This window comes from Vombatus ursinus, unplaced genomic scaffold, assembly GCF_900497805.2.
Source record: "Vombatus ursinus unplaced genomic scaffold, bare-nosed wombat genome assembly UNPS02011767.1, whole genome shotgun sequence".
NCBI classification, from domain to species: Eukaryota; Metazoa; Chordata; class Mammalia; order Diprotodontia; family Vombatidae; genus Vombatus; species Vombatus ursinus.
The window spans coordinates 4,267,942-4,292,856 of NW_020951545.1; the positions used below are offsets into that span (position 1 = coordinate 4,267,942).

General features: G+C 37.0%; 1 protein-coding gene across 2 annotated transcripts in view; it reads right to left on the reverse strand.

Annotated features, from left to right (window-relative positions):
* SLC26A7 (solute carrier family 26 member 7) overlaps positions 1-24,915 on the reverse strand; it is a 274,022-nt gene that overhangs the window by 23,771 nt on the left and 225,336 nt on the right. For both annotated transcript variants that reach the window (XM_027856958.1, XM_027856959.1), the window contains exons 12-14: positions 10,147-10,253; positions 7,369-7,435; positions 637-774 (exon numbers count right to left, since the gene is read on the reverse strand). In XM_027856958.1, coding sequence (XP_027712759.1) covers positions 637-774; positions 7,369-7,435; positions 10,147-10,253 — 312 coding nt within the window. The remainder of the gene's footprint in view (positions 1-636; positions 775-7,368; positions 7,436-10,146; positions 10,254-24,915) is intronic.

Sequence of the window (24,915 nt, forward strand, 5' to 3'; positions counted from 1 at the left end):
TCTCTCTCTCTCTCTCTCTCTCTCTCTCTCTCTCTCTCTCTCCGCATACACACACATACACACAGAGGATATGGTCATCTGGCCTTTGCTTGAAAAGTTCCATTGAGGGGACACTCTGAGCTTTCCAAGGAAGCCTCTGCCCCTTTTGGATGGCTCTGTTAGGAGATTTTTCCTTACAAGACTAATTTTCCCTCTCTTAAACTTTTGCTTCTAGTTCTGCCTTCTGAACAAACAGATGTCTAATCTCTCAGCTCTTTAAATATTTAAAGATAGCTGTCATGTCCCCTGAGTAATTTCCTTTTATCAATCAATCAACAAGCATTTATTAAGCACCTAATATATTCTAGGCACTATATTGGGAACTCGAGCTATAAATACAAAGAGTGAAATACTACTTTTGAGGAACTCAGATTCTATTCCCCCAAAGTCCTCTGCACAGGTTCTTGAATATATCATCCAATAAATAATTTGTTGAATTAATGAACTAATGAATAAAAGTTAGAAAACAAGGGATAATAGCATTTTAGTTTTTATTGGAGGTTTCTCTGAATATCTACTTTTTAATTTTGTTATAGTCACAATACTCTAACAGGTGACCTTTGATTTGAATTTCTATTATAGAACAGCATGTCCTACCTTGTTGATATCATCAGGTGGCTGGTTATTGGCATTATCCTTCTGGATTGCATTCATTAAATCAGCATGAAACTTCTTAGCATTCAGGAAAACAAGTGGATTGTTTATTGAGATAATTTTCACCTGTTGTAAATTTTCCTTTTGGGGAAGAAAAGGCAAAGATTCAGAGTTATGCATTCAATTACTGGGGAAAAGAAATGACGTCTTCCTTTAACAAGACTGAAAAATATTGATAATTAATCTTTAAGATTAAGGAAAATACAAAGTCATGACTGAAGGCTTCTGGGTCATTTGTTTTTTCTTCATAGTTCCCTATTTGAGAGATGATGTACCATAAGACATGTTGGTCAGAATATTTTAATTAATCTCCACTAGAGGTCTTTAATATCTAGGGTGTATGTTAGCATTCTTTTGGAAAGAATGTAAAATGGATAATTCTAACTCATTAAATTAAAAGGCTTTTGCACAAAAAGGAAGCAGCCAAAATTAGAAGGAAAGCAGAAAACTGGAGAAAAATTTTATAGCAAGTTTCTCTGATAAAGGCCTCATTTCTCAAATATATAGGGAAGTGGGTCAAATTTGTAAAAATAAGAGTCATTCCCCAATTGATAAATGGTTAAAGGATGTGCATAAGCAGTTTTCAGAAGAAGGAATTAAAGCTATCTATAGTCATATGAGAAAATGCTCTAAATCACTACTGATTGTACAAAAGCAAATTAAAACAAGTCTGAGGCACAACCTCACACCTATCTCACTGGGAATCAGAAAATGGGGCTGGTAGGGGCTAGGAGAGTGGTATGTGGATAAGGAAGGAGAGCTCTACAACTTTGTCCAGGGGTTTGGGAGGCAGCAACTTGGGGCATATCATTGAAAATGAACTCCTGAACTACTCCTGAAATGAGTAGTTGACAGCCACTTATCCAGGACATGTTGTTCAGTCGTTTTTCAGTTGTGTCTCACTCTTCATGACCTCATTTGGGGTTTTCTTGGCAAAGATACTGGAATGGTTTGCCATTTCCTTTTCCAGCTCATTTTACAGATGAGGAAACTGAGGCAAACAAGGTAAAGTGACTTGCCCAGGGTCACACAGCTAGTACATATCTGAAGTCAGATTTCAACTCATAAAGATGAATCTTCCTGACTCTAGGCCCGGCACTCTATCCACTTTGCCATTGAGCTGCCCCATCTAGGGCATGAGGAGATGGCAATTTAGGTGAAATTGTACATCCTCATTGCTTTAAAAAAATTTTTTTAAAAATGGCTTCTTAATATCCAGGTGCTACCTCAAAACAGGCTATGCAATGGGAACATGGAGATGAAGAAAAGCAAACAGAATGATAAAAAAAAATGATCTTATGCCCGAAGGAAGCTAACAAGGTTGCTGCTTATATGACATTGTTCAAGTAACTTAAATTCTCCAGCACTAATTTTCCTCATTAGTAAAACAAGGGAGCAGAACTAGAAACTGTCTAGGATCTCTTCCAAATCTCTATCTCTGGTTCAGACTTTAAAAGAGTCTGCTTAAGCTTCAGTAAATCATTAGATTGTCTCTATATAGCAGGTCAAGACCAAGCTTTAAGCTACAAAAATAACCTCAACTGAAGTTAAGTCACAAGCAGACCACAAAAGAATATGCCCCTGACATGCCACATTCAATGATCATGAAGTCCTAAACTAGCCAAGATTACTCTAAATCACCCATTATTAAGACCATGTGAGCATGCTAACCTGTTGTTTTAGGTTCAGCCTATGAGAAGAATGAAACTAGCTTTCTTTAGAACATATCTTAAAGCTATTCTGGAAAAGAAAGATCATTGTGGTGTGGTTTTAACTGGTGGGAACATATTTCCTGAGTTTGGAAAAGCTATATTTAAGGGGTGTTTGCCTCTATTGGGCCTACTTCAATTCAGTTCAAAACTATTTATTAAGTGCAAGGCCCTGGATATACACAGACAAAAATTAAAACAGTAATATACTGGGAGAAAATGACATTTATGCATATACATTAACAGCAAATATACGGTTATCTCTCCCACATCATGACTCTCCCCACTGTGGTTTTGATATATCGCAGGTCAGCATAGAAATTAAATGGGAAATTTGAGAATTGAGACTGTAAAGGCCAGCAGATGACACAGAAAAAGTTTAGAAACTTAGAAATGCACAAAATATATGTACAGTACTGTATAATATCAACATATTTACTTTTTTAATACCATAATAATTCAGACTTCTCTGGTATGAAGGGATGGCCAAAAATTTTTACACAGATGGATTTTCCAGATTGTGGGGGCTGCCCTGCCCCTAACCCCTGCAATATGGAAGAGATAACTGTATATAGATAGTAGACACAAAGTAATAGGGTTTGTGGTGGGTGAAATGCTGACCATTTGGAGGATCAGAAAATACCTCATGTAGGAGACAAAACTTAAGCTGAGTTTTGACTGGAGGTACTAATTCCAAAAGGCAGAAATCAGGAGGGGAAGGGGGAAGAAAGAGAAATCATGCATACCAATAGAAGGGCCCCAAAAGAGTGAGAGTGGATTGTTTCTATACCTTTATACTCAGGCTAGAGTATCTCCTTCTGATTCAGAAAAGTCCCTTTTCCCAACTGTCAATGAGCTATTAGCTTCAACATGCTTCCTGTCCCTTGGGAATCAATTAGGAGTTGTATATGATCCTTGGTAAAGGTCAAGTACAAGAGTCCAGCTCATTGGTTGGTGCTCCAAGCTAACAAAACAGGGATTCCTATGATTGTCCCTGCTATACTGGCATGAGGAAAAATCTCTGCAAAAATGATGCAAAGGTTGCAGAGGGCATTTTGTACATAGGACAGTTTGATAGAGTTTGGCTATCTTACAAATCACATCCAGACATTTTTATTCTTCTCCCTTACAAACTCTTATCTGATGACCCCCTGCTCCTGGGGGCTCTCCCCTATATTAATGCCAAGCTTAGCTCAAATAACTGATTTGCTTAGTCCACTGCAGCTCAGAACTCTGGAGTTCAAATCTGTCAGCCTCAGTCTCACTGACTATAGGCATTACTACCCTGTGTTACCACAGGCAGCCTGATGTCCATTTTCTGAGAAGCAAACTAGCTGAATTTGGAGGTGCCTGATAGCAGAAGTGTATGTCACTCTAGATGAAAAATCTTTTCAGCCTCAGGAACATATGGACATTATCCGTTAAGGCAGCAGTTTTCAAAGTGTGGTCTGGGTATCCCAGTGGTCCCTGAGATCTTTTAGTGGATCCATGAGGCCAAAAATATTTTCATAATAAGGGAAGGAAATAAATACTTATTTAGTGCCTACTATGTGTCAGACACCATGCTAAGAGCTTTACAAATACATTCTCATTTTATCTCTACAACAATGCTGAGAGGTAGGTGATATTATTATTCCCATTTTATAATCAAGGAAATTGAGGCAAACAGGTAAAATAACTTGACCAAGGTCACGTAGCTCTTAGTATCTGAAGCCAGATTTGGACTCAGGTCTTTCTGACTCCAGTACCAGAACTTTATCCCCAGCGTCACTAGCTGCCTCACATGCCCGATAATACTGAGACATTCAAATTTCTAATATGATCAACGTAAGTAGATTTAACCTACATAAACAAAAGTCTTTTGAGGGAGAGGGGAGTCCTCCCTCAATTTTTGAGAGAAAAAAAGTTTGAGAACCACAGTTCTAAGACATGGAAGACTTGTGATCTGCATCAGTAGAGGAGATTCCTATATTACGTAAGCATCTTGTTAGAGTGGATCTAAGCTAAACCTGGAGCCAGGAAGACTTGGTTTCAAATCCTACCTCATACCCTGAACTAGCTTTGTGACTCTGGGCAAGCTACTTAACTTTCCTAAGGTCTAGTTTCCTCAGCTTTAGGGGTAAAATTGGACGATCTCCAAGGTCCCTTCCAGCTTTGATACTACAACAACACAGATCCTTCAAAGTTTGGGGTAATTTTTTTTCATAAAACTAGTTGTGACTATACTATCTTTCCCCATTCGTAATATACACAGAACTAGCTTCTCATCACAGATTTAATAGGTGGCTGAGGATTAAAGAGTGAAGAAATAGAAACTGAACATGATAGAAGAAGGGAAATATTTGAGGAGTTAAGCCAACGATTCCCATTTGATTTTTGGTTTGTTTACTTTGTCTCCCACTCCCAGCCCTGCCCTGGCCCTGCATCATCCCTTTTTCTGATGATAAATATTAACTTTCTTAGGATCAGGAAGAAAAAAGCAATGGTATTGAGTGGCTTGCTAAAATACCTACTTTACAATTGTGAAATAGGGATAAGATGCCTGCCTCACAGGGTTGTTATGAGCCTTGAATGACAGAATGTATGTGGAAGACCGAGGAAAATTTCCAGGGCTACAGTCAGTTGTTGGTATTGTTGGTGTTAAAGCTATTATTACATGGGTCTGAACTGCCTTATTCTGGAATAATCAAGGTCTTTATCTGGCACATTTTAGAGTTCATGTTTTGATAACAGAGGAAACCTAGTGAAGTGTGAGGAGAACGACATTTGTCCTTTCCATTCTGACAAATTCCCCTGGTTATCTTCCTGTCTGGTGCTTAGTACAGTGCCTGGCACACAGCAAGTGCTTAACAAATGCTCCTTGACTAAATGACTTACTGACCTGCATTTCCTGTGCCAAAGGCACGGGAATCATCTTGTGGATAGTGATTTCTGAGCTGAGAATGGTGCCTGTACCCAATGTCCCATTTCATGGTGAGGGTAAGAATGCCAAAGCTGGCCCTCAGGATTGTACCTGCAGTGAGGAGAACTTCAGGCTCCAAGACAGTCAATCTGGGACATTTCATGAGGTACTAAATTCACATTGGAAAAAAAAAAGTAAAGAAAGAAAAGAATGGTATAGAAAAGCAAAGAAAGGCAGCATCAGTGGCAAATTAGAGACTGACCAACCATCCAAGGCTCAGAGCTCAGAGTGGTTCTAACAAGTGGACAGACGTTTTGATGCTATTCCCCTACTCAATAAACTCTGTATTACCTCTAGGATCAAATATAAATTCCTCTGTGTGACATTTTACACCTTCATGAGTTGACTTTATTGATTTTTCCAGACTTTTTTATGCATTACTCATTACTTTATGCCTTACTTTGGTCCAGCTACATTGACTTTCTTTCTATTTTGTTTTACACATCTCCCATCTCCTTGCATTTGCACTGGCTGTCTCCTATGCCTGGAATGCACTTCCTCCTCACCTCCGCTCCTTAGAATCCCTAGTTTCCATCAAAGCTCAGATCAAATATACCATCTCCTTCATGAAAACTCTGCTGTTTCCTCACCCAATGCTAGTGTCTCCCTCTCCTGAAATTACCCTGGATTTATTTCTGCATGTTTTATGTACACTTATATATGCACAAGTATCTCCCCAGATGTAATTTAAAGTCCTTAAAGATAGGAACAGCTTCATTTTTGTATCTCCAGAGTCTAGCACAATGTGTAGCATATAGTAGATACTTAATAAATGCTTGTTGATCAATGACTGCTCAGAAATTACTGGGACCCCTTGAGTTTAATCATCTTTTTTCAAAAGCACAAGATTTCTCAGGAGGATTCTTAAGGCTTACTATTTCCAGCTAATTTGGAAATACCCTGAAAACAGTTTTTCAGGCAAGGGGCCAGTTCTTTCAGTTCCGACAGGAACTAGAAATAGAGAGACAAATGAATTTGAAAAATAACAAGGAAAAAAGTTAACTAAATATTTGCAAGACAGGTTCAAAATGAAGTCAGTTAAAAAATTGGCAAATATGTAAACTAGCATTCCTACCCTAACCCTACCCCAAGCTGGATTACTTACCCCTATGAACAAGAAGGTAAAAATTAAAAACATGGATTTTAGACATGTCTACAGGTTGGCAAGATTGAAGAATCACGGGCTATTCTCTTATAAGAGATGCTGAACCTGTCAAAAGTCAATCACATGACAGAGGTCCAAATAACACCATGGCACTGTGAAGAAGGTGCTTCATGATTAAAAAAGGGGTAGGTTCAATTCTCACCTGAGAGATTTACTAGCTGTATGACTCTGTATGAGTCACTAAACTCCTCTGCTCCTCAGTTTACCTATCTAAAAAATTAGGATAATGATAGCATTGACCCTCAAATGAGATAATGCATGTAAAGTACTTTGCAGATATTAAAATGCTATAGGAATGTTAGGGACCATCATCATCACTACCACCATCACTGCCACTGTTATCTCATTCACTCGCTAAAAACAGTAGATAAACACAAGAGCCCTCTCAGGTTTCTACCTACCTATTCCCAATTTTCTCTTTTCTTTCCCCAACCCATCTTCCCTCCTCTCCATTTCAGATGAGAGTTAGAGATTTGGTTAGAGAATTTGGGGCCACTTGGCAATGGAAAGAAATATTCATGTTGATTCTGATCATGTTTCCCCTGTGAACAGTAGCTTTTCTTTTCTCCAGTATGGTCTTGTTTACTGACAGTTGGGATTAGTCACCAGATAAAAGAAAGTCTTTCTTTGTTCAACTGATTGATTGTGTTAAAACTAGATACAAACTGCACATATGGTAGTCATATGTACAGTGCTGTTCACAACAAACAATGGTAAAAACTTTTTTAAAACATCCTTTATCAGTTTCTTACAATCCTCCTATAGTCCTAATAAAACTATCAAGAGCTAACACAAAATACAAGGCAATTGTGGAACAAAAATTAGAAAGGTAAACTTACACCCTCAACTTCTGTCTTCACTTTATTTTCCAATTCTTTCATATTTGTCAGACTCAGTGTCTTGGCTCTGGAAATATTGCAAATAGAAAAAGTTTTAAAGGTCAAATTAAAGAAGTCTTGGTTTATTTTTTTCTCAATGTTTATATGTCTATGAATGTATACATCAGATCAGATTGTTTAACCACTGGTTTTTAAGATTTTTAAAAATAGAGATTAATTAAAATTAAGTGATTATGTTAGATTTTATTCAAAGCTCCTATTAATGGTGAATATGAAAAATTTCTAGGTGGCTGACATGTTATCCTAGCCTTTCATCATCAATGATAAATTACGTGAATACCAAATCATGAATTGGTCCAACTGAGCTTATCCTCCTTTTGGTGCAATTGTGATTTTAAAATAAAAAAAAAAGTTATTCACACATTGGACATTAAACTCTGGAATTCTGAGGAAGCAAAGTCTACTCTGAGTCTAAGGACGGTTTCATCTTGATTCTTTGCTTAAAATATTGGCTCATAAGTAGTGAAACTTATTTTTTCAGTTGTGCCCAATTCTTTGTGACCCCTCTTAGGGTTTTCTTGGCAAAGATATTGGAGTGGTTTGCCATTTCCTTCTCCAGTTCATTTTACAGATGAGGAAACTGACGAAAAAAGGGTGAAGTGACTTGCCCAGGGCACACAACTATTAAGTGTTTGAGGCCAGATTTGAACTCAGGAAGATGCTTTCTGTCTGGCTACTAGGCCACTTACCTGCACTGAAGTGAAACTTAGTCAATAATTATCTGGTATTTTTTAGATTCAACCAGACCCAACCCAACAAGGCTAAAAGAAGAGATTAAAGAATGATAGTTTAATATTGCTGAGGCAATGGCTGATTTGTGTTAATAATAACTTGTTCTTTATATCGTCAAAATATTTACCCTATTAGCTAGGTAGGTCAGGCATTATGAGTCCCCATTTTATAGATGAAGGAACTAAGCTTCATAGATATCAAGTGATTCAATCAAGGTCACGCAGCTAACAAATAGCAGAAATGGGAAACCAACCTATATCTTCTGACTAGCCTTGGTGTTCTCAGGCACAGTAGTGGAATGGGAATAGAGATCTTTAATTGAGGGCCAATGACTATTACTTCTTGCTTCTACTAATTTCCAAATTTCCACGTCACCCCAGCAACCAAAGTCAGAAAAATTTACAACAGAGATGGGTCTAAGAAATGACCAAATTAGGAAAGATAAGATCATGGAGAAAAATTGAAAGGATAATAATAATAAATGGTAATGATGATATCACCTTAACTTTGTACTGGACTTATTTGTACTTTTTACTTTTCCAATCCTTTCATGTATGTTATCACATCATTCTGGAGAGGAAGCTGAAGAGTCCAAAGGAAAACAAGGTAGATCAGAGTGCCAAGGGGAACAGGGGAGGGTAAGGAGGAGGAAGGTCATAGCATCGGGGTTATAGAACCGGAGGGGCCCTTAGAGGTCACTGAGTCCAACCCACACCCTTCATCTTACAGAGAAGGAAAGTATCTGAGAGAGATGAATGCTTTGATCGAGGTCACACAGCTAGTTGTCTAAGGTCGAATTTGAACTTGGGTTTCCCTGACCCAAAGCACAACCCTGCATCCATACACCCCATTGCCTCGTGATGAGGGGTAGAAGGAAGGATGGCCCCTGGCGGGAAGCAAAAGGAGCTTCAAGAGGGAGAATGGATCACAGAGTGAAGTAAGAGGAGAGAAAGTTAAGAGGGAGAATGAGTCAGAGAGGGAAGTCAGAGGAGAGACTTGGTAGAGAAAATAGGTCACAAAGGCATACGTGCTTCAGTTAAAAAGAGGCATCTGGTGTAGTCCTTGACAAATTATATGATGCATTAGGAAAAGCACTGAGTTGGTAGTTAAGAGGCCTGCGTTCTAGATGGGTCAGGGGAAGTCACTGATTTCTCTCAACAGTTCAGTTTTCTCTTCTGTAAAATGAGGAAATTGAAGCAGATGATCTCTGTCTAAGGTTCCTACTGGCCCTAAAGAGTTGTAAATCTACAAAATTGTCTGCAGAGTTTAGATTCCATCTGGTTTCTAAGCATGCAGGGTTTGGATGATAAGCAAACATTGACAGGAAATTACACAATTTACCATTAAATACTGACCTGTGATCTATGTGTCACTGACATTTGATGACACTGCCCCAAAACTGCACATTCTGAAATGACTTCAGAATCCAAAAAATGCAGATGTTTTGTTATTTTCCTGACTTTCACATGCTTTCACATATTCCATTTGATGCAAGTAATAAGACATTCCTCATACTTTAGTTCAGAACCAGAGTTTTATTTCATATGTAGGTGGGGCATTTTTATCTTCATGTACATTTTTGGGTAACATATGTAACATATATATTATACAAACATATATAATATACACATATATACATATGCATATATATGTGTGTAGATATATAGACACACACAAGAATGTACATGAAGGTAAAAAGTAACCCTGCCTACCTATGAAATAGAACTCTAGTTGCCAACTATAGGATAAGATTTGAACTATCTATCTTATCTATCTGGAGAGACAAACGCACAAAAAAGATATATAAAGACATACACACACATAACTAAATGTCTACACACACACACAAACACACTCACACACCCTTAGCAAAGCCTGAAGCTAGGCTATCACAGAGAGTGCAGGAAGAAAACAGAAGACAGAAAATACACGAGGCTTCTTACCAGAATTTATAAAGATCATAAATAAACAAACAGGATGACTTACCTTGGGAAACGCACAATCACAACAGCTATGGTGCAGACAACACCAAAGAGCAGCCCCACATTAGCCGCGAAACATATTGTAAATATGTAGGTACTGACCCATATGCTCTGGAAAAGAAACAGATTTTAGGCATCCTTTTCTTTCCCCTGCAGGATTTCAGAGCTTTATCTTCATAATACCCTTGTGACTAATTCTGGCTTACCCTCCTCCTCTCTACCCCTACCTCCCCGCCCCCTGGGAGGTATCATTTCATTTAACAGATGGAAAAACTGAAGCCCAATGAGAGAATGATGTCATCTGACACAACAGAAAAGTGGGTGGCTAAGTTAGGAATAGAGCTCCATTCTTTATAACTAGGCAACATAGCCTCTTCTTGTTTTAAGTCTCATTAAAGGCTATATAAGGCCATTGAACATTGTAATGTGCATTCTCAAATGCATGCAGTAGGTTCCCAGAGCTTTCCCATTCAAAAAGAAATATTAAAACATGAGAGTCCCAGGTTAACCAGGTTCTGCCTATGACATACACTCTTCATGTGATCAAGGGCAAGTCACCTAAAGTACCCCAGGCCACTCCGGAATACTATAAGCTATAAATGAAGCTGTAAATTTCAAATGAGTTTCAAATATACATTGGTGGAATTTACCTACTGAGGGTACCCACAAATATGAAATCACAGGTCTGGGCCTCCTGATACACCCATGCACACACAAATAAATGCACATGAGTATCTCTCTTTATGTGTCTATTATTCATGCATCAATATTATTATTTAGAGACATTATATGAATATATATGGAGTTAGAAGTGCTACAGAACAATATTGTTAGTACCACATTGTAAGAATGCTATGAAATTCATTAATGTCTCTTATGATGTACATTATTACTTGCTAAAACTAAGTTTTAAATGGGTGACCTCATTAAAACTGCAATACCCTATTTTATCTTCAGAACAATGAACTTGATTATACATTCAATTTTCAAGAAACCATTAATTGTGAAAACCAGGGACAGTATATTCCTTCAAAAGGAAGAATTCAAGAAACCTTATTTCTTTTTTAGTTGGAATGTAAATTCCTCCCCTAGAAACAACAGTTTGCATCAATGTGTTTTATTACCATTTGCATTTCTTAGCTTAAAATACTGGGTAGGGAGAAAGAGGGAAGGGTGTATGAGTGGGAAGGAGGGGAGAACCTTCCAGTTCTCTGGAAGGTTAAGTATCTGTTAAATCCAGGAATTTCTAAGCATAAAATGAAGACTTTAGTGCATTCAGTATTTATGCAATGAAACCGATACATACCAAAATACTTTCCTGTCTTTTTAAGTAGCATGATTTTTGCCTTAAATATCTAATAATGCTTTTATCAAATCTTCATTTAATTTACTCATGCAAACAGTTAAAAGCCCGTCCATTTTCTATTGGCTGAATAATCATAAAACATCTTCTACTCATATAATTATCTTAGATGTCAGAATAGAATATTTCATTGTTGACTAAGAAATTTTTTGAGGGTAGGGACTTCCATTATCCCCACAGTTAATCACATTGTCAACAAGAAATGTTTGCTATTCAATGGGAAGGGATAATGATAACTGCAAGCCATCCACCCCCTCAACCTCTCTTAGTGTTAGGAATTACAGATAAAAAACAATACCCCAGTCTTTTCTTTTGATAACTCTTTTTAGTAGAGGGTTGTGTTCCCTTAATGAGAAACCTCATGCTAACTTATGGTGACTATGCAGTATATTTCCTAAATCTTCACCTCTGCAAGCCATGCCATAACTAGGTAATGGATATTTACCCAACAATCACTAAATAGCTCTGGAGACCCCGGTTTTTTAAACTGAGTCTTTTCTTTTGGTCTATGCAAATGAGGGGCACTTAGGTGTCACAGTGGATAGAGTGCTGGGCCTGGAATCAGGAAGACTCATCTTCCTGAGTACAAATCTGGCCTCACACACTTACTAGCTATGTGACTATGGGCACATCACTTAACCCTGTTTGCCTCAGTTTCTCCACCTGTAAAATAAGCTGGAAAAGGAAATGTCAAACCACTCTAGTATCTTGGCCAAGAAAACCCCAAATGGGGTCACAAAGAGTCTGAAAGGACTGAAAATGACTGAAATGCAAATGGGTGAGGAAAAGGTAGCTAGGCATCCTATTCCTGAGGGACAAATTCATTCTCACTGCTGGCTGCTCAGCTGAATTCTTGGCTTTATGATATGCAAATGAGCCACTCAAAGCCTCATATCTTTTATAAAAGCAAGCAAGCCTACTCAAAAATGTATATCCTTTATAAAGTTCAAAATGATCCATTCACATCTATCTAAAAGGGGCTCATCCTTTACAAGGTACAAATACATTCTAAATGGGATGGGAAGGGCCCTTATACTGCCTCTAAAACTTGTCTCTTATACCCTTAAAATTTCCAGAAGTCTAAAGTGAAATACCTTTATGTGTATATATCATCTATTGAGTCATATACGAACATATTATATCCTCCAGTAGAACATAAACTTCTTGAGGGCAAAGACTCATTTTTATGTTATATTCCTAACACTTGGCACAAAGCCTGGGACATAGGAGAAGCTTAATAAATGCTTGTTAATTGAATGACTGGTCCTTTATTTTTCCTATTATAAATAATACTACTGATATTGCAGATCAGATAAAGTTCTCCTCCCCACCCTGGCACTTATCAATAGCTTTCAAGTCTATGGCTCCACAGGGAAAGTGATGAAAAACTTCCCAAAATGTAATGGATCCCCTTGGAAAGGGGCTGGTTCTCCATCACTAGAAATCTCCACACGAAACAAGCATTTGTTGGGCAAGTAGCAGAGGGAATTCTTGTCCAAGTATGGGTTAGAGTGCCTTCCATTTCTTAAGTTTCTTTAATTTCATAATTTCCTGGAGTTAAAACTATGTGCATTTAAAGGAATACTAAAAAGCATCATTTATTGTGTCCCACTGCATGTTTGGCCCTATACTGCTGCACATATCCACATCCTTTTAACTCTGCCCAAATGGACTGTATTTTCCACTTCTGAACATGTTTCCTATTTTTCTGTGTTTTTCATGGACATCAAACTAGAGAAAGAATTAATGACAAGGCAGCTTGGGAAGCAGATGCCTTAATACCAACTCAAAGGGGTTTGTAAAAGTCCCATTTGATTTGGAGAAAACAAACATTTTGAGGCACATAGCTGGAAATGGTTAAGATACTGTTACCCACAGTTCTTGGTACTAGATTATACCCTATTGAAAAGAGTACTTATTACTGAATCATCATCTTCAGCTTTATTTCAAAAGGAGAATTTAGCTGTTCTGTGCCAACCACATTTTAGCAGTCCCTCACAACTGTATAATTTTGAAATGCAGCTACACATGCTTAAGTAATAATAATGATTTGCATTTATATAGCCCTTTATGATTATAAAGCACTTCATAATTACTTATTCTTTAAGCCAGTGTTGCAGTTTAGGTAGTACAAGTATTATTATCTTCCAAAAGGTATTACCTATGAATGTCATTCCACTAGTCACAGACCATTTGGGAAACATTGGAGGAGGAGAAGAAATGAACCGTTGATCTCCTAATGAAGAAACTCCCTCTACCACTGCAGATTTGCATCGGCTTTGCTACTCTATCTAGTAATAGGATTATTTGGGGACAAAGACACATTAACAGACTTGACCAGGGTCACATGACTAGCATGTATCAGACACAGATCTTGAACCCAGGTCTGACTCTAAAGTCAGCTTTTTATCCATTTCTCTTTTGTTGTTGTTGAGTTGTTTCAGTTGTTTCTAACTTTTTGTGAAACCCCATTTGGGGTTTTCTTGACAAATGGTTTGTCATTTCCTTTTCCAGCTCATTTTACAGATGAGGAAACTGAGGCAAACAGGGTTAAGTGACTTGCCCAGGGTCACACATCTAATAAGTATCTAAAGGTGGATTTGAACTTAGGTCTTCCTGACGCCAGGCCCAGCACTCTATCCACTGTGACACCTAGGCACATTACTCTAGGAGTTCTTAACCTTTTTGTGTGGGTCATGAACCTCTTTGGCAGTCTGGCATAGCACATGGAGCCATTCCCAGAATAATATTTCTAAAAGTTCAAAATAAAACATAGGATTATGAAGGAAATCAATTATATTGAAATATAGTTATAAAAATATTAAGAAAAACCAGTTCAAGGACCTCATGTCAACAACCCCTGCATTATATCACGCTGTGTCTTTGACCATTACTCTAAAATAGAGTCTAAATGATCTTAGTCATTGTGAGTTTTACCCATGTTCTATGCAGCAGTATGAGTCTATCTGAATGTTGTAGGAAAAAAAAAAAACTGAGTGCGCTGAATTCCCCCATCCATTCTTTGGTGGTTTGGCTTAGAGTAGTGAACTGAAAGTCTTGCTCCTAGTCACTAATGGAGTTACACAGACAGGGGGTGGTATCTAAAATCAATCAAACCTTTTGGTCCAGTCTACTTATATTTTTAATACTATTTTCAGACCTGCCTACAAATTAATTTTCCCCCTCAAAGCCTAAAGTAACTCCTACAGGAAAATTAATGCCTTTGGAAGTTATATTGATTTTCAGATCTCTGGGAAGTCATTTAGTAAACTGTGTCACCACATATGGTGGTAGAATATTTCTGAAAAGCATTCCAATTTTAATTTTGAATAAAACTGAGCAGTACTATAGAGGGTAAAATATTGGTTTCAGTATCAGAAGGTACAGAGTTGAATGATAGCTCTGCTACATAAGGACCAATTGCTTTACTCAATTCTTCCCCTATTTTCTTTTCTAAGAAGGAGCTTTGAAATGCAGAGGATAGAACAAAAATGGTTGATAGGAAATTGAAACCCAAGATAAATAGGGAGATATTAATATCTACTATTTATATAGCACCTACTATGTGGCAGGCACTGTGCCATGTGTTATACAAGTATTACTTCATTTGATCCCTCACAACCACCCTGGGAGGTAGTCACTATTAAGATCTCCATTTTATACTTGAGGAAATTGAGGCAAACAGATTAAGTGACTTGCCCAAAGTCACACAGACAATAAGGATTTGAGGCCAGATTTAAACTCAGGTCCTTCTGACTCCAACTCTGCCACAGTATCCACTGGGCCACCCAGCTGCTATTAAAATAGCACTCAGCTTTCTTAGATGTGTTCAAGTCACATAAACCAGGAGAATGACATCCCAGGTTACTCTGAAAGAACTGGTAAATATCTTTGCTGGGCCACTACTAGTAAAACCCTAAAGCTGAAGAATGACAGAAGCACTACAAGGTTTTCATTAGGGAAAATATTGTCATTTTTCCAAAAAAGGGAAGAGAGTTGGCACTATAAACTACAAGCTAATGAGCCTGATTCCAATTCTTGTCAAAACTCTAGAAATTATTATTAAAACAATGGTGAATAATCATCTATACTAGCAGATGAAGCAGTAACTGCAAAAAGTAAACATGGCTTCATCAAGACTAGGTCATGTGCTATTCATGTGAATGGCAAAATGATAGGATAGATGTTTCAAGTATAACTCTTCTTCTCCAACAATAGCAAAACCAGAAAAAAATGCCCCAGATCTACATTAGCTAAAATTCCATCAACGAGGGGATAATATGATTGGCCTCCACATTAGATAAAGGCTTGCGAAATAACAAAAGAGAGTCAAATGCCCTAAAGTTCCCAATCACCTGAAATCCCCTAGCCCTCCCATGCATTGGGGGTTTTAAGGTTCTATTGGGGTGTGGAGGGCCTCTACCCAGTTCCCTCAAGAAAATAATTCATTTTAAACCCTCCACACCCACAAAAGAGCTGAAAAACATTGATCTTGTCCAGTTGCATGATAAAAATGAATGAAACCACAGAGAGAGAAGAATAGTGGCGTTATAGATGAAAGGGATCTTCCATGCCTTAGAAAAAGCCATGTTTATTTTTTGTGGTTACTACTTCATCTTCTAGATGATTATTAACCATTGTTCTAATAATAATTTCTAGAATTTTGACAAGAATTGGAATCAAGCTCATTAGTTTATAGTCCCAACTCTCCTCTCTTTTTGAAAAATATGACAATATTTTCCCTAATACTTCCCTGGCAAAATTTCCACAGAGTAGAGATCTAGCTGAGACTCTATAACTCCCAACTAGAGGAGGCTGGGGACAACCAACCTCTGCACTCTATGCTGGAGAAAATGTGGGTATCATGGCAACAGAAGGGGAAGGGCCAGACTGTGAGAAAAGATGTCTGAGATAAACTATGAGCAATAGAAGAAATATCATAAAGACAAAGTCAAAAGAAAAAGGAGTAGAAGTCCATCTCCTAAACAGACAAACCAAGAGTAAGACTCATGAAGGCAGAAGGAAAATTTAGCAAAAAATTTAAAAATAGGCCAAAACAGATTGAATAAGTAATGCTTCAAAGAAACCAAACCAAAAACTTCTGATAAAAAACAAAACAAGATAACACATTCTTTGGAATTCCCAGTGCTTGTGTTACAACAGCAATAAGAATTTCCAGAACAATTCAAAGGATAAATAAAACTTTTAAAAGATGACATTAAGATGAAAAGTAGGTCAGAAATCAGAGTTTTCAAAGGTAAAATAAATAAGATAAAGAGTAGGTAACTTAGAATGTATGATGGAGAATATGTGCAAGTAAAGGCTTTGAGAAAGGGAATAAAAGTTGTGGAATTCAAAAATACAGAAAGAGAAGAAAAGCATAAAACAATTTTGAAAAAATGTGAATTCTATACGAACCAAAATACAAGAAAATTGCCTAGAAATTTTAAAAAACAAATGACAATGTAACAGGAATCAGTATGTGATAATCACAGGACCTAAATTCAAATCCTGGCTCTATCACTTGAGAAAGTCACCTAAGCTCTTTAGGTCTACTTTTTTAACTATAATTTGAAAGGTGAGGGTATGGACTAGATGACCTTTAATTATTTCTCATCTCTAGATCTATGATACCATCATTGATAGAATCTGTAGATAACTGACAAAGAAAACCTCAAATTACAAGGTCCAAGGCACATAATGATTCAATTCCACAATTTTTATATCAAATACATATATATACACATATGTAAATATACAATATGTATACTCCAAGTGCCTTTGCTTTTTGCAATATATTCCAATATCTTCTCATATATATGTATTTATACACATATGTGTGTATGTGTATTTTTGTATGTATAATTGCTTTTTGCAATATATTCCAATATCTTCTGTGATATATATGTGTATATATATATATATATACACAACACACACACATATGTATGTATATATATGTATATTCTGCAAAGCTAAGTATAACAATTATTTTTTTTAAAACCAAACATATGGACCTTCAACAAAAAGAAAGCATCTGAATCATTCCAGTCAAAGTAACCTGAAGTGCATAGAGCATTCACATTCTGGACATTTCAAACATGAGAAACACAAGAAAGATAAATAAGTAGAATTATTGAGAAAAGTATAAACAATAAAATCATTTCTCTACTAGGTAAGTAGGGCAAGACAAGGCTATTCCCCCTTCCAAAAAAAAAAAAGAAAGAAAGAAAGAAATATGATCAAGGGCTAATAGAAAGAACAAAGTGGGAACTTTAAGGGACAAAAAGATCTAAGAAACTTAAAGCTCAGGGGAACTTAAAAAGAGACCCATATGCATGGGGAGAATGGGAAGCTGGTCTCATAGTAGAAATGGAAACAAAAGAATGGCATTGAAACTCATTCCAACACCATGAATTTTAGAATGGATTTCGTTTGGAAAGAACGAACATCTTTGTTGGCTTTTCTGAGTAAGAATTTTGTTTGTAGGACTATATCCCACTAGAGGAGAGGAGATGTATGGGTTCCCTGGATTGTAAGCATCCAGGTAGCAAGTGTCAAAAGTCTAGAGATAGCATATGCTGGGCTTAGGAGGGCTAAGTGTTTATGGTAATGTTAAGAAGTAATTGTCTCATTCATGAATTGATACTTCTAGGAGAGAAGCAGCACAGTAGGCAAAAGACCCTCCAAAAATAAACAAATAACATACAGCAAAGAAAGAACAAAAAAGACTAGTTTGGATTCTGTGATGACTAACATAAGAATGTGCACTAACACAGGAATGGGCTACAGAAGTGAGCTCAACTTTTGTATTACTGAATCCTCTTCATGGGGGAGTCATAAGGAAAATTAAGGAACTTTATCTATCATCTATATATACATATTCCACTAATGGGAAAATAGATTTCAGAATACCACAGACAAGAATAGTATTAAGAACAAATTAAGAATAATAGAAATAAGAACAAAATAAAGTGAATACTTCTTGGACAAGGATGACACAAAATATTACTTAAGAAGTGGGAGAGAGGACTCTGACCTATATGCTTATTTGGATGGGGTGGGCATTTAGGGTTAAAAGGAGGGAAAATAAAGGAGAGAAAAAATAGTAGTTTAAATAAATTCAAGGAACTTGAGATAGACCATGTAAATGGGTATGTGAGACAGAACCTTGAGGGAATTGACAAAGTTAACATTAGTACAAGCAAAACTAATCACATAAGCACAGGCTTAAAAAGGGGGAAGATATAAAACAAATAAATGGAGGGAAACACAAACCCCTATAGCTTTAAATAAAGTTGATTAAATAACCCAGTAAAATAAAGTGGCATAAGTGATTTCTTAAAAACCAACAGTTAGTTATATATGAGAAGCATCTAAAACACAAAGATGCATGCAAAATGGAAGGAAAAAAACCTCATTTTCAACTAACCTTATTTCCTTTTTTGTTTGATAAGATTACTAGATTAGAAAGTTCTTGTGGGAACAATGGAGAAATGTATACGAAACAATGGTCCCATTAAGTGAAGTGAGAACTGGTGGACTGGCTAGACTTAACAGTTATCAATGGTTCAATGTCACCTTTGAAGGACATCTCCAGTGGTATGCTTTGGGGATCAGGGATTGGTTCTAACATTTTTATCACTGATTTCAATAAGGATAGCATACTGATCAAATCTGCAGATGACAAATGATGAGAGGGATAAATAAAATGGTAGATGACAGAGTTGGGATTTTAAAAGTTGATGAAAGAGGAAAAGGAATATGTCCAAAAATATTTATAGCAACTCTTTTTGTGGTGGCAAAGGGAATGTCTATCAACTAAGGAATAGCTGAATAAGCTATGATATATAGATTTGAATGTAATGGAATACTATTGTGCTGTAAGAAATAATGAAGGGGATGGCTTTAGAAAAACCTGGGAAGACTTGTTGAATGGATGCAAAGTGAACTAAGCAGAACCAGGAAAACAATTTATATAATAACAACAGTATTGTAAAGATAATCAACTTTGAAAGATTTAGGTACTCTGATCAACACAATGACCAACACAATTCCAAAGAACTAACAATGAAACATGTTATCCATCTCTAGACAGAGAAATTACTGATAAACTCAGAGTATGGATGGAAACATATTTTCTTTTCTTTCTTTTTCTTTTCTTCAGGGAGTGGTAGGTGCGGGAAGGAACTGGTTAATGAGGGAATCTGTTTAGCATGACTATACATATTTGTAATGGATTTGGATTTGTTTGTTTGTTGGTTGGTTTGCTGGTTTTGCCTTCTTAATTCATTAGGGGTAGGGAGAGGTGGAAGAGGGAGAGAATTTGGAATTGAAAATAAAATAAAATTGAATTTTTTAAAAAAGATCTTGATAGGCAACAATATTGGGCTAAATCTAACAAGGTGAAATCTAATTGAAATAAATATGAAGTCTTGCACTTAGGTTCAAAAACAAAACTCCACAAGTAGAAAATGGGGGAATTGTGCATAGAGAACACCACTCTGAAAAGGATTCAGGAGTAAGAGGTATCTGTTAGCTCAATATGAGTCAAGAATACAATATTGAACCCAAGAAAACTACTAAAATCTTAGGCTGCATTTAGAGGCATAGCATCCATAAATAGGGACACGGCAGTGCCATGATTCTCCACACCTGTCAGACTGCATGGGGAGAAGGAAGTGCAGTTTTGAGTGCGGCATTTTAGGAAAAGCATGGTAACTGATAATCTGGAAAGCATTTAGAGCAGGGCAAGCAGAATGATTAAGGACTTAGAGATGACAGTCACAGGATTATACTATCATAGACTGAGCACTGGAAAAAAAGGCCTCAGAGATCATTTAATAAAACCCCTTAATTTTTACAGATGAGGAAACTGAGGCCAAGAGGAGCAAAGTTGTTGCCCCAGATCACATAGAATTAAAGCTCAGATTCTCTGACTCCAAGTTCTGTTATTTCCATGGCGAGATGGTTGCCCTCTCATGCCATATAAGAATCAGTTGAAAGAACTGGGAGTAATTAACCTGAAGAAGAAATGATTCAGGAGGGCAAATGGGAGGTTTCTTCGTGTATTTGTAGTGCCATCCTAAGGAAGAGGGGTTAGGCCTATCCTGCTTAGCTCCTCAGAGCAGAACTAGGAGTAATGGGTACCATCTGTAGCAGGGGTACAGGGAACTTATGGGAGTATCATGAAAGGAGGTGGGAGTGCATTCCAGGCTTGGGCAACAGCCAGTACAAAGGTAGACACATGAAATGGAGAATCCTGTATGTGGAACAATAATAAAGCTAATGAGTCTGGATCATAAAGTGTGGGATGGGAGTAATGTGTAATAAGGCTGGAATGAAAGGCTGGGGACATGTGAAGAGCTTCAAAGGCCAATCAGAAGATTTTCTATTTGATCCTAGGGGCAATAAGAAGCCCAAACTTTCAAAGAAATTGGTTTATTATCAACATCACTTTCATGTTACCCAATCTCTGTGTTCCTTGAATTCTGAATCTACTTATTAATTGCTCTGGCTAGGCTCTGACACTAGTGCCTTAGCCTTCCTAGTTAATATTTCTTGACTTCACTAATACATACAATCTGCAGTAGAAATCTTTGCCAAATGTCAGAAAATCCTAACCAGTCACATACACTGCCCTCTACACAGCACAGCCAGTCCCATGGGCCAGACTCATATGTGATCAATTGATTCCTCCTCTAACATTAATGTCTAGGCCTCAGTGGCTGGCAGAACATGCTGTATTCATTGCAAGCAAAGTGTCAGGCTTATTAGCTGATAGGTAGCCAAAAGAATAACAACCTGAATGAATCCTTCCTGCCATTGACCATCTGACAAAAGTTGCTGATTTATCTCCAGCAAGAACGTGACAGGGTGAGAAATGACAGGGTGAGAAAGAAAGAGAAGGCTGGACATAATTTGACTTTTGGGAAAGCTGACAAGAGTATTAAGTTTTCTAACAGACTGAGACATTCTTGACCTCATTCATAATAACAAAAACAGAAGTACGGGAAGGGCAAGCCAAAGTACTCACTTTCTCACCTACGAGTCACCCTTCTAGATGCTTATCATGGCTTTTCCCCAGTACATTATTATCCAGCACCCAGATACGAAAGAAAACAGATTTGTTGATTCTGAGTATTTGTTGATTCACAGACAATTGCTGAACTTAAAGACTGCCTTGGCAAGCAACTATGAGAAACTCAGACTATCCAACTGGAATGTTCTCCAAACATACATGGCATGTCCAAGATTCATTTGAAAAGTGGGCTTCTTACCCATTTTTATGCAGAGTTGTAGTAGTTACACAGATAACCCATACTTATGCAAACAAACTACCCTATCAATATTGCCTGTAAAGATTACTTTTTCAGACAGCTATCATTACCTAAGACTACCCAAGTTTTCTAGTTACTGCCTACATCAACAAGTTGCCTGAGTCACAACACTGAGTTGATAACAGCAATTCCACTAGTATCAGCTCACATTTAAATTGTTCTTTATGGATCAAGGATCACAGACCAGGAAGTATTTTCCTTGGAACAAATAACTGTAGTCCTAATAGTAATAGGTCACATTTAAATAATAGCCAATTTATGGAGGATTTTCCTTGGACCCATCCCTTAAGGCAGATTGTATAAATACCATCCTCCTTTTACAAAGAAGGTATGAGACTCTGGGGAAGGTTAACTTACTTCCCCAAGGTTCTAGCTTCTGAATGGGCTGAAATGTGATCCTTGAGCTTCAGATTCCAAAATCTGTTGCTCTTTCTCCACTTCATCATACTGGGTGGTTCCATTTTGTCTTTGGATCCACAGCACCTGGTATGGTGCCTGGCATAAGTGCTAAATAAATACTTGTTGATTACTAGGTTGATTCTGAAATTTACTCCCATTATATCTTATGTCAGTAAGATGTTTGCTTACCAATCCAGTGAAGTCATATTGGTTTATTAAACATGCTTTTACATCCTATTAAAATATGGAATTATTCAACATCAATTTATTCAACTTTCTCTGATCAAACTCATTACATATGTCAAAAGAGTCTCAATTTCATTTGCTGATTTTCCTTACAAGCAAACATTTGGTCACAGTAATTAATATAGACTCATTTTCTTTCTAGTTCTGTAACATTTCCATATTCCACAAATACATCAGTTTCTTGCGAAGGATGAGATTTAGCACATTGGTACATTTATTGTTTCAGTTTTCTGGTTATTTTAAGAGAAAACGATTTGGTGACTGAAATGTCTCAGTTATAAGATTACAGATTTAGCACTAGAAGAGACCTTAAAGGTTTGGAGTCCAACCTCCTCATTTTAGATGGAGGCCCAGAAATATTAAGTGACTTGCCCTTTGTCTCACAGCTCATAAGTGTCTGAGTCAGGATTTGAAACTGGATCTTCCTGACTTCAAATTCAGCACTCCATCCACTATACCATACTGCATCTCAAAATTCATAAACCCCCAGGGAAATATAGTACTTGACTGTGGAGCATTTCTTCAGGATAATTTTATTCCAGTGACTGACAATCAGTTTCTTCAGGTCTTCTACTATGTCATCAATATTGACCTGTACGTATATTTTCCTCTGTGACAGAGATATTCCTCTAAATGTATACTCATTTCAGCTCTGTCCTTGCTAAAAAAAAAAAAAAAGTCCCTTCCTCAAAATCTTAACCTAAAGACTCAGAAGTCAAAGGCTTTCTTTTCATAATTTTCTTGGATTGCTTTTATTTTTTTTCTAATTTTTCCTCATTTTTCCTCATTTCCTCATATTTGATTTTTTAATTCCTAATTTGATGAGGGGATTCTACAGAAAACAAAATTGGGCAGGAAAAGGTAAAAAGAAGCAACTGTCTCATAAAAACAGGGCATGAAACAAAGAACTAACACAGAGAAAACAGGTTGGGGTGGAGGGCTGATAATGTTGGTACCTTATTCTCATCTGGGTTGAAGAGGAAATAAAGCATATATCTCAAGAGATTTAGAAGTCTTCTGAACTTCTAGAGAGGTGAGAAAACTGGGGGATAGGGTGGGGAAGGGACTTTTAAAAGAGTGTATAGCATAAGACTAGGAGGGAGAAGATAAGGGAGGAAATTTTAAAGGGGTGGGTAAAATAAGGAACAAAAGAATAAGGAGAAAAGATAAGGTAACAGGGATAGGGTAAAAAGAGAGGCTGAGAACAAGGAAGGAAATTCACAAATAGTAATTATAACTTTGAATGTGAGTGGGATAAACTCACCCATTAAATGGAAACAGATAGCAGAATGGATTAAAAATAAGAATTCAACAATATGTTTTAACAGAAACACACTTAATGATGAGAGATACAGAGTTAACAATAATATTGTTTTAAGAATGACTCTGAGCAAATAAGTTATTTTGATTATTACAAATACTCAAATTAACTATAAAGGACACATGAAGAAAATCGCTATCTGCATCCATAGAAAGAACTGATGAATAGAAGTATGTATAGAATAATTGTATACACACATACACACACACATACATACATATATACCTACACACACACATATATACATACACACATAAATATATACATGTATATATACATACATATGCATGTATATATATCTACACATAGATACACATATATATATATTTATATACTCTTTTTCTGTCTAATGGTAGCTATCTTCAGGGGGAAAGGGAAGAAGAAAAAAGAAATTTACATGATAATTCTGTTGTATATTTGAAAGGCATAACAAGTTGTACATAGTAGATTTGCAGTTTCACGTGCAATCATCTTTTTTTATTGTACTATGTTACAGAAGTGCTTGTTTTATTCCATAAATTAAAAATAAAATTTTTAAAAAGAAGTCAAAGGCCTATTTCTCATGAAATAGGAAGCCTCCAAGAATAGAGTTTGACTTTCCCAACCTGTTCCCTTGGTTAGGAAGTTGACTAAGATTACATTTGATTTCTCTTTCCTAAAAGATACAGCAGGAAGTTGCAGAGGTGGGGAACAGGATCTGAGAGAGGGAAGGAGCCTCAGCAATTGTTTGTGGGAAGCCTATGTGGTGCCCATGGGACAAGTGGAGAGAAAACTGGGTGGTCTTGATGACGTGACATGCCATCATGAGACAAAAGGTATGAAGACTGTAGCACATGGGAGAAGCCTAGACAGAGGTCCTTGGTTTAGCATGGCACCTGTGTCAAATATGACAGGAATAATGAAATAGAATAGAGAAGCTCTGGGAGTGTTCTTTGCCTCTGAAAGAAAACCTTGCTGATTATGACACTGTTGGCTGAAAGCTGTGTAAAAGGACAACCTGCAATTTGGTTGAGAAAGCTGCAGAAAATTAGGATTGACAACACTGTAAGGAATTAGAGAATTATAAGCAGAGTGACAAGCTACACTCAACAGGCAGCCCAAGGA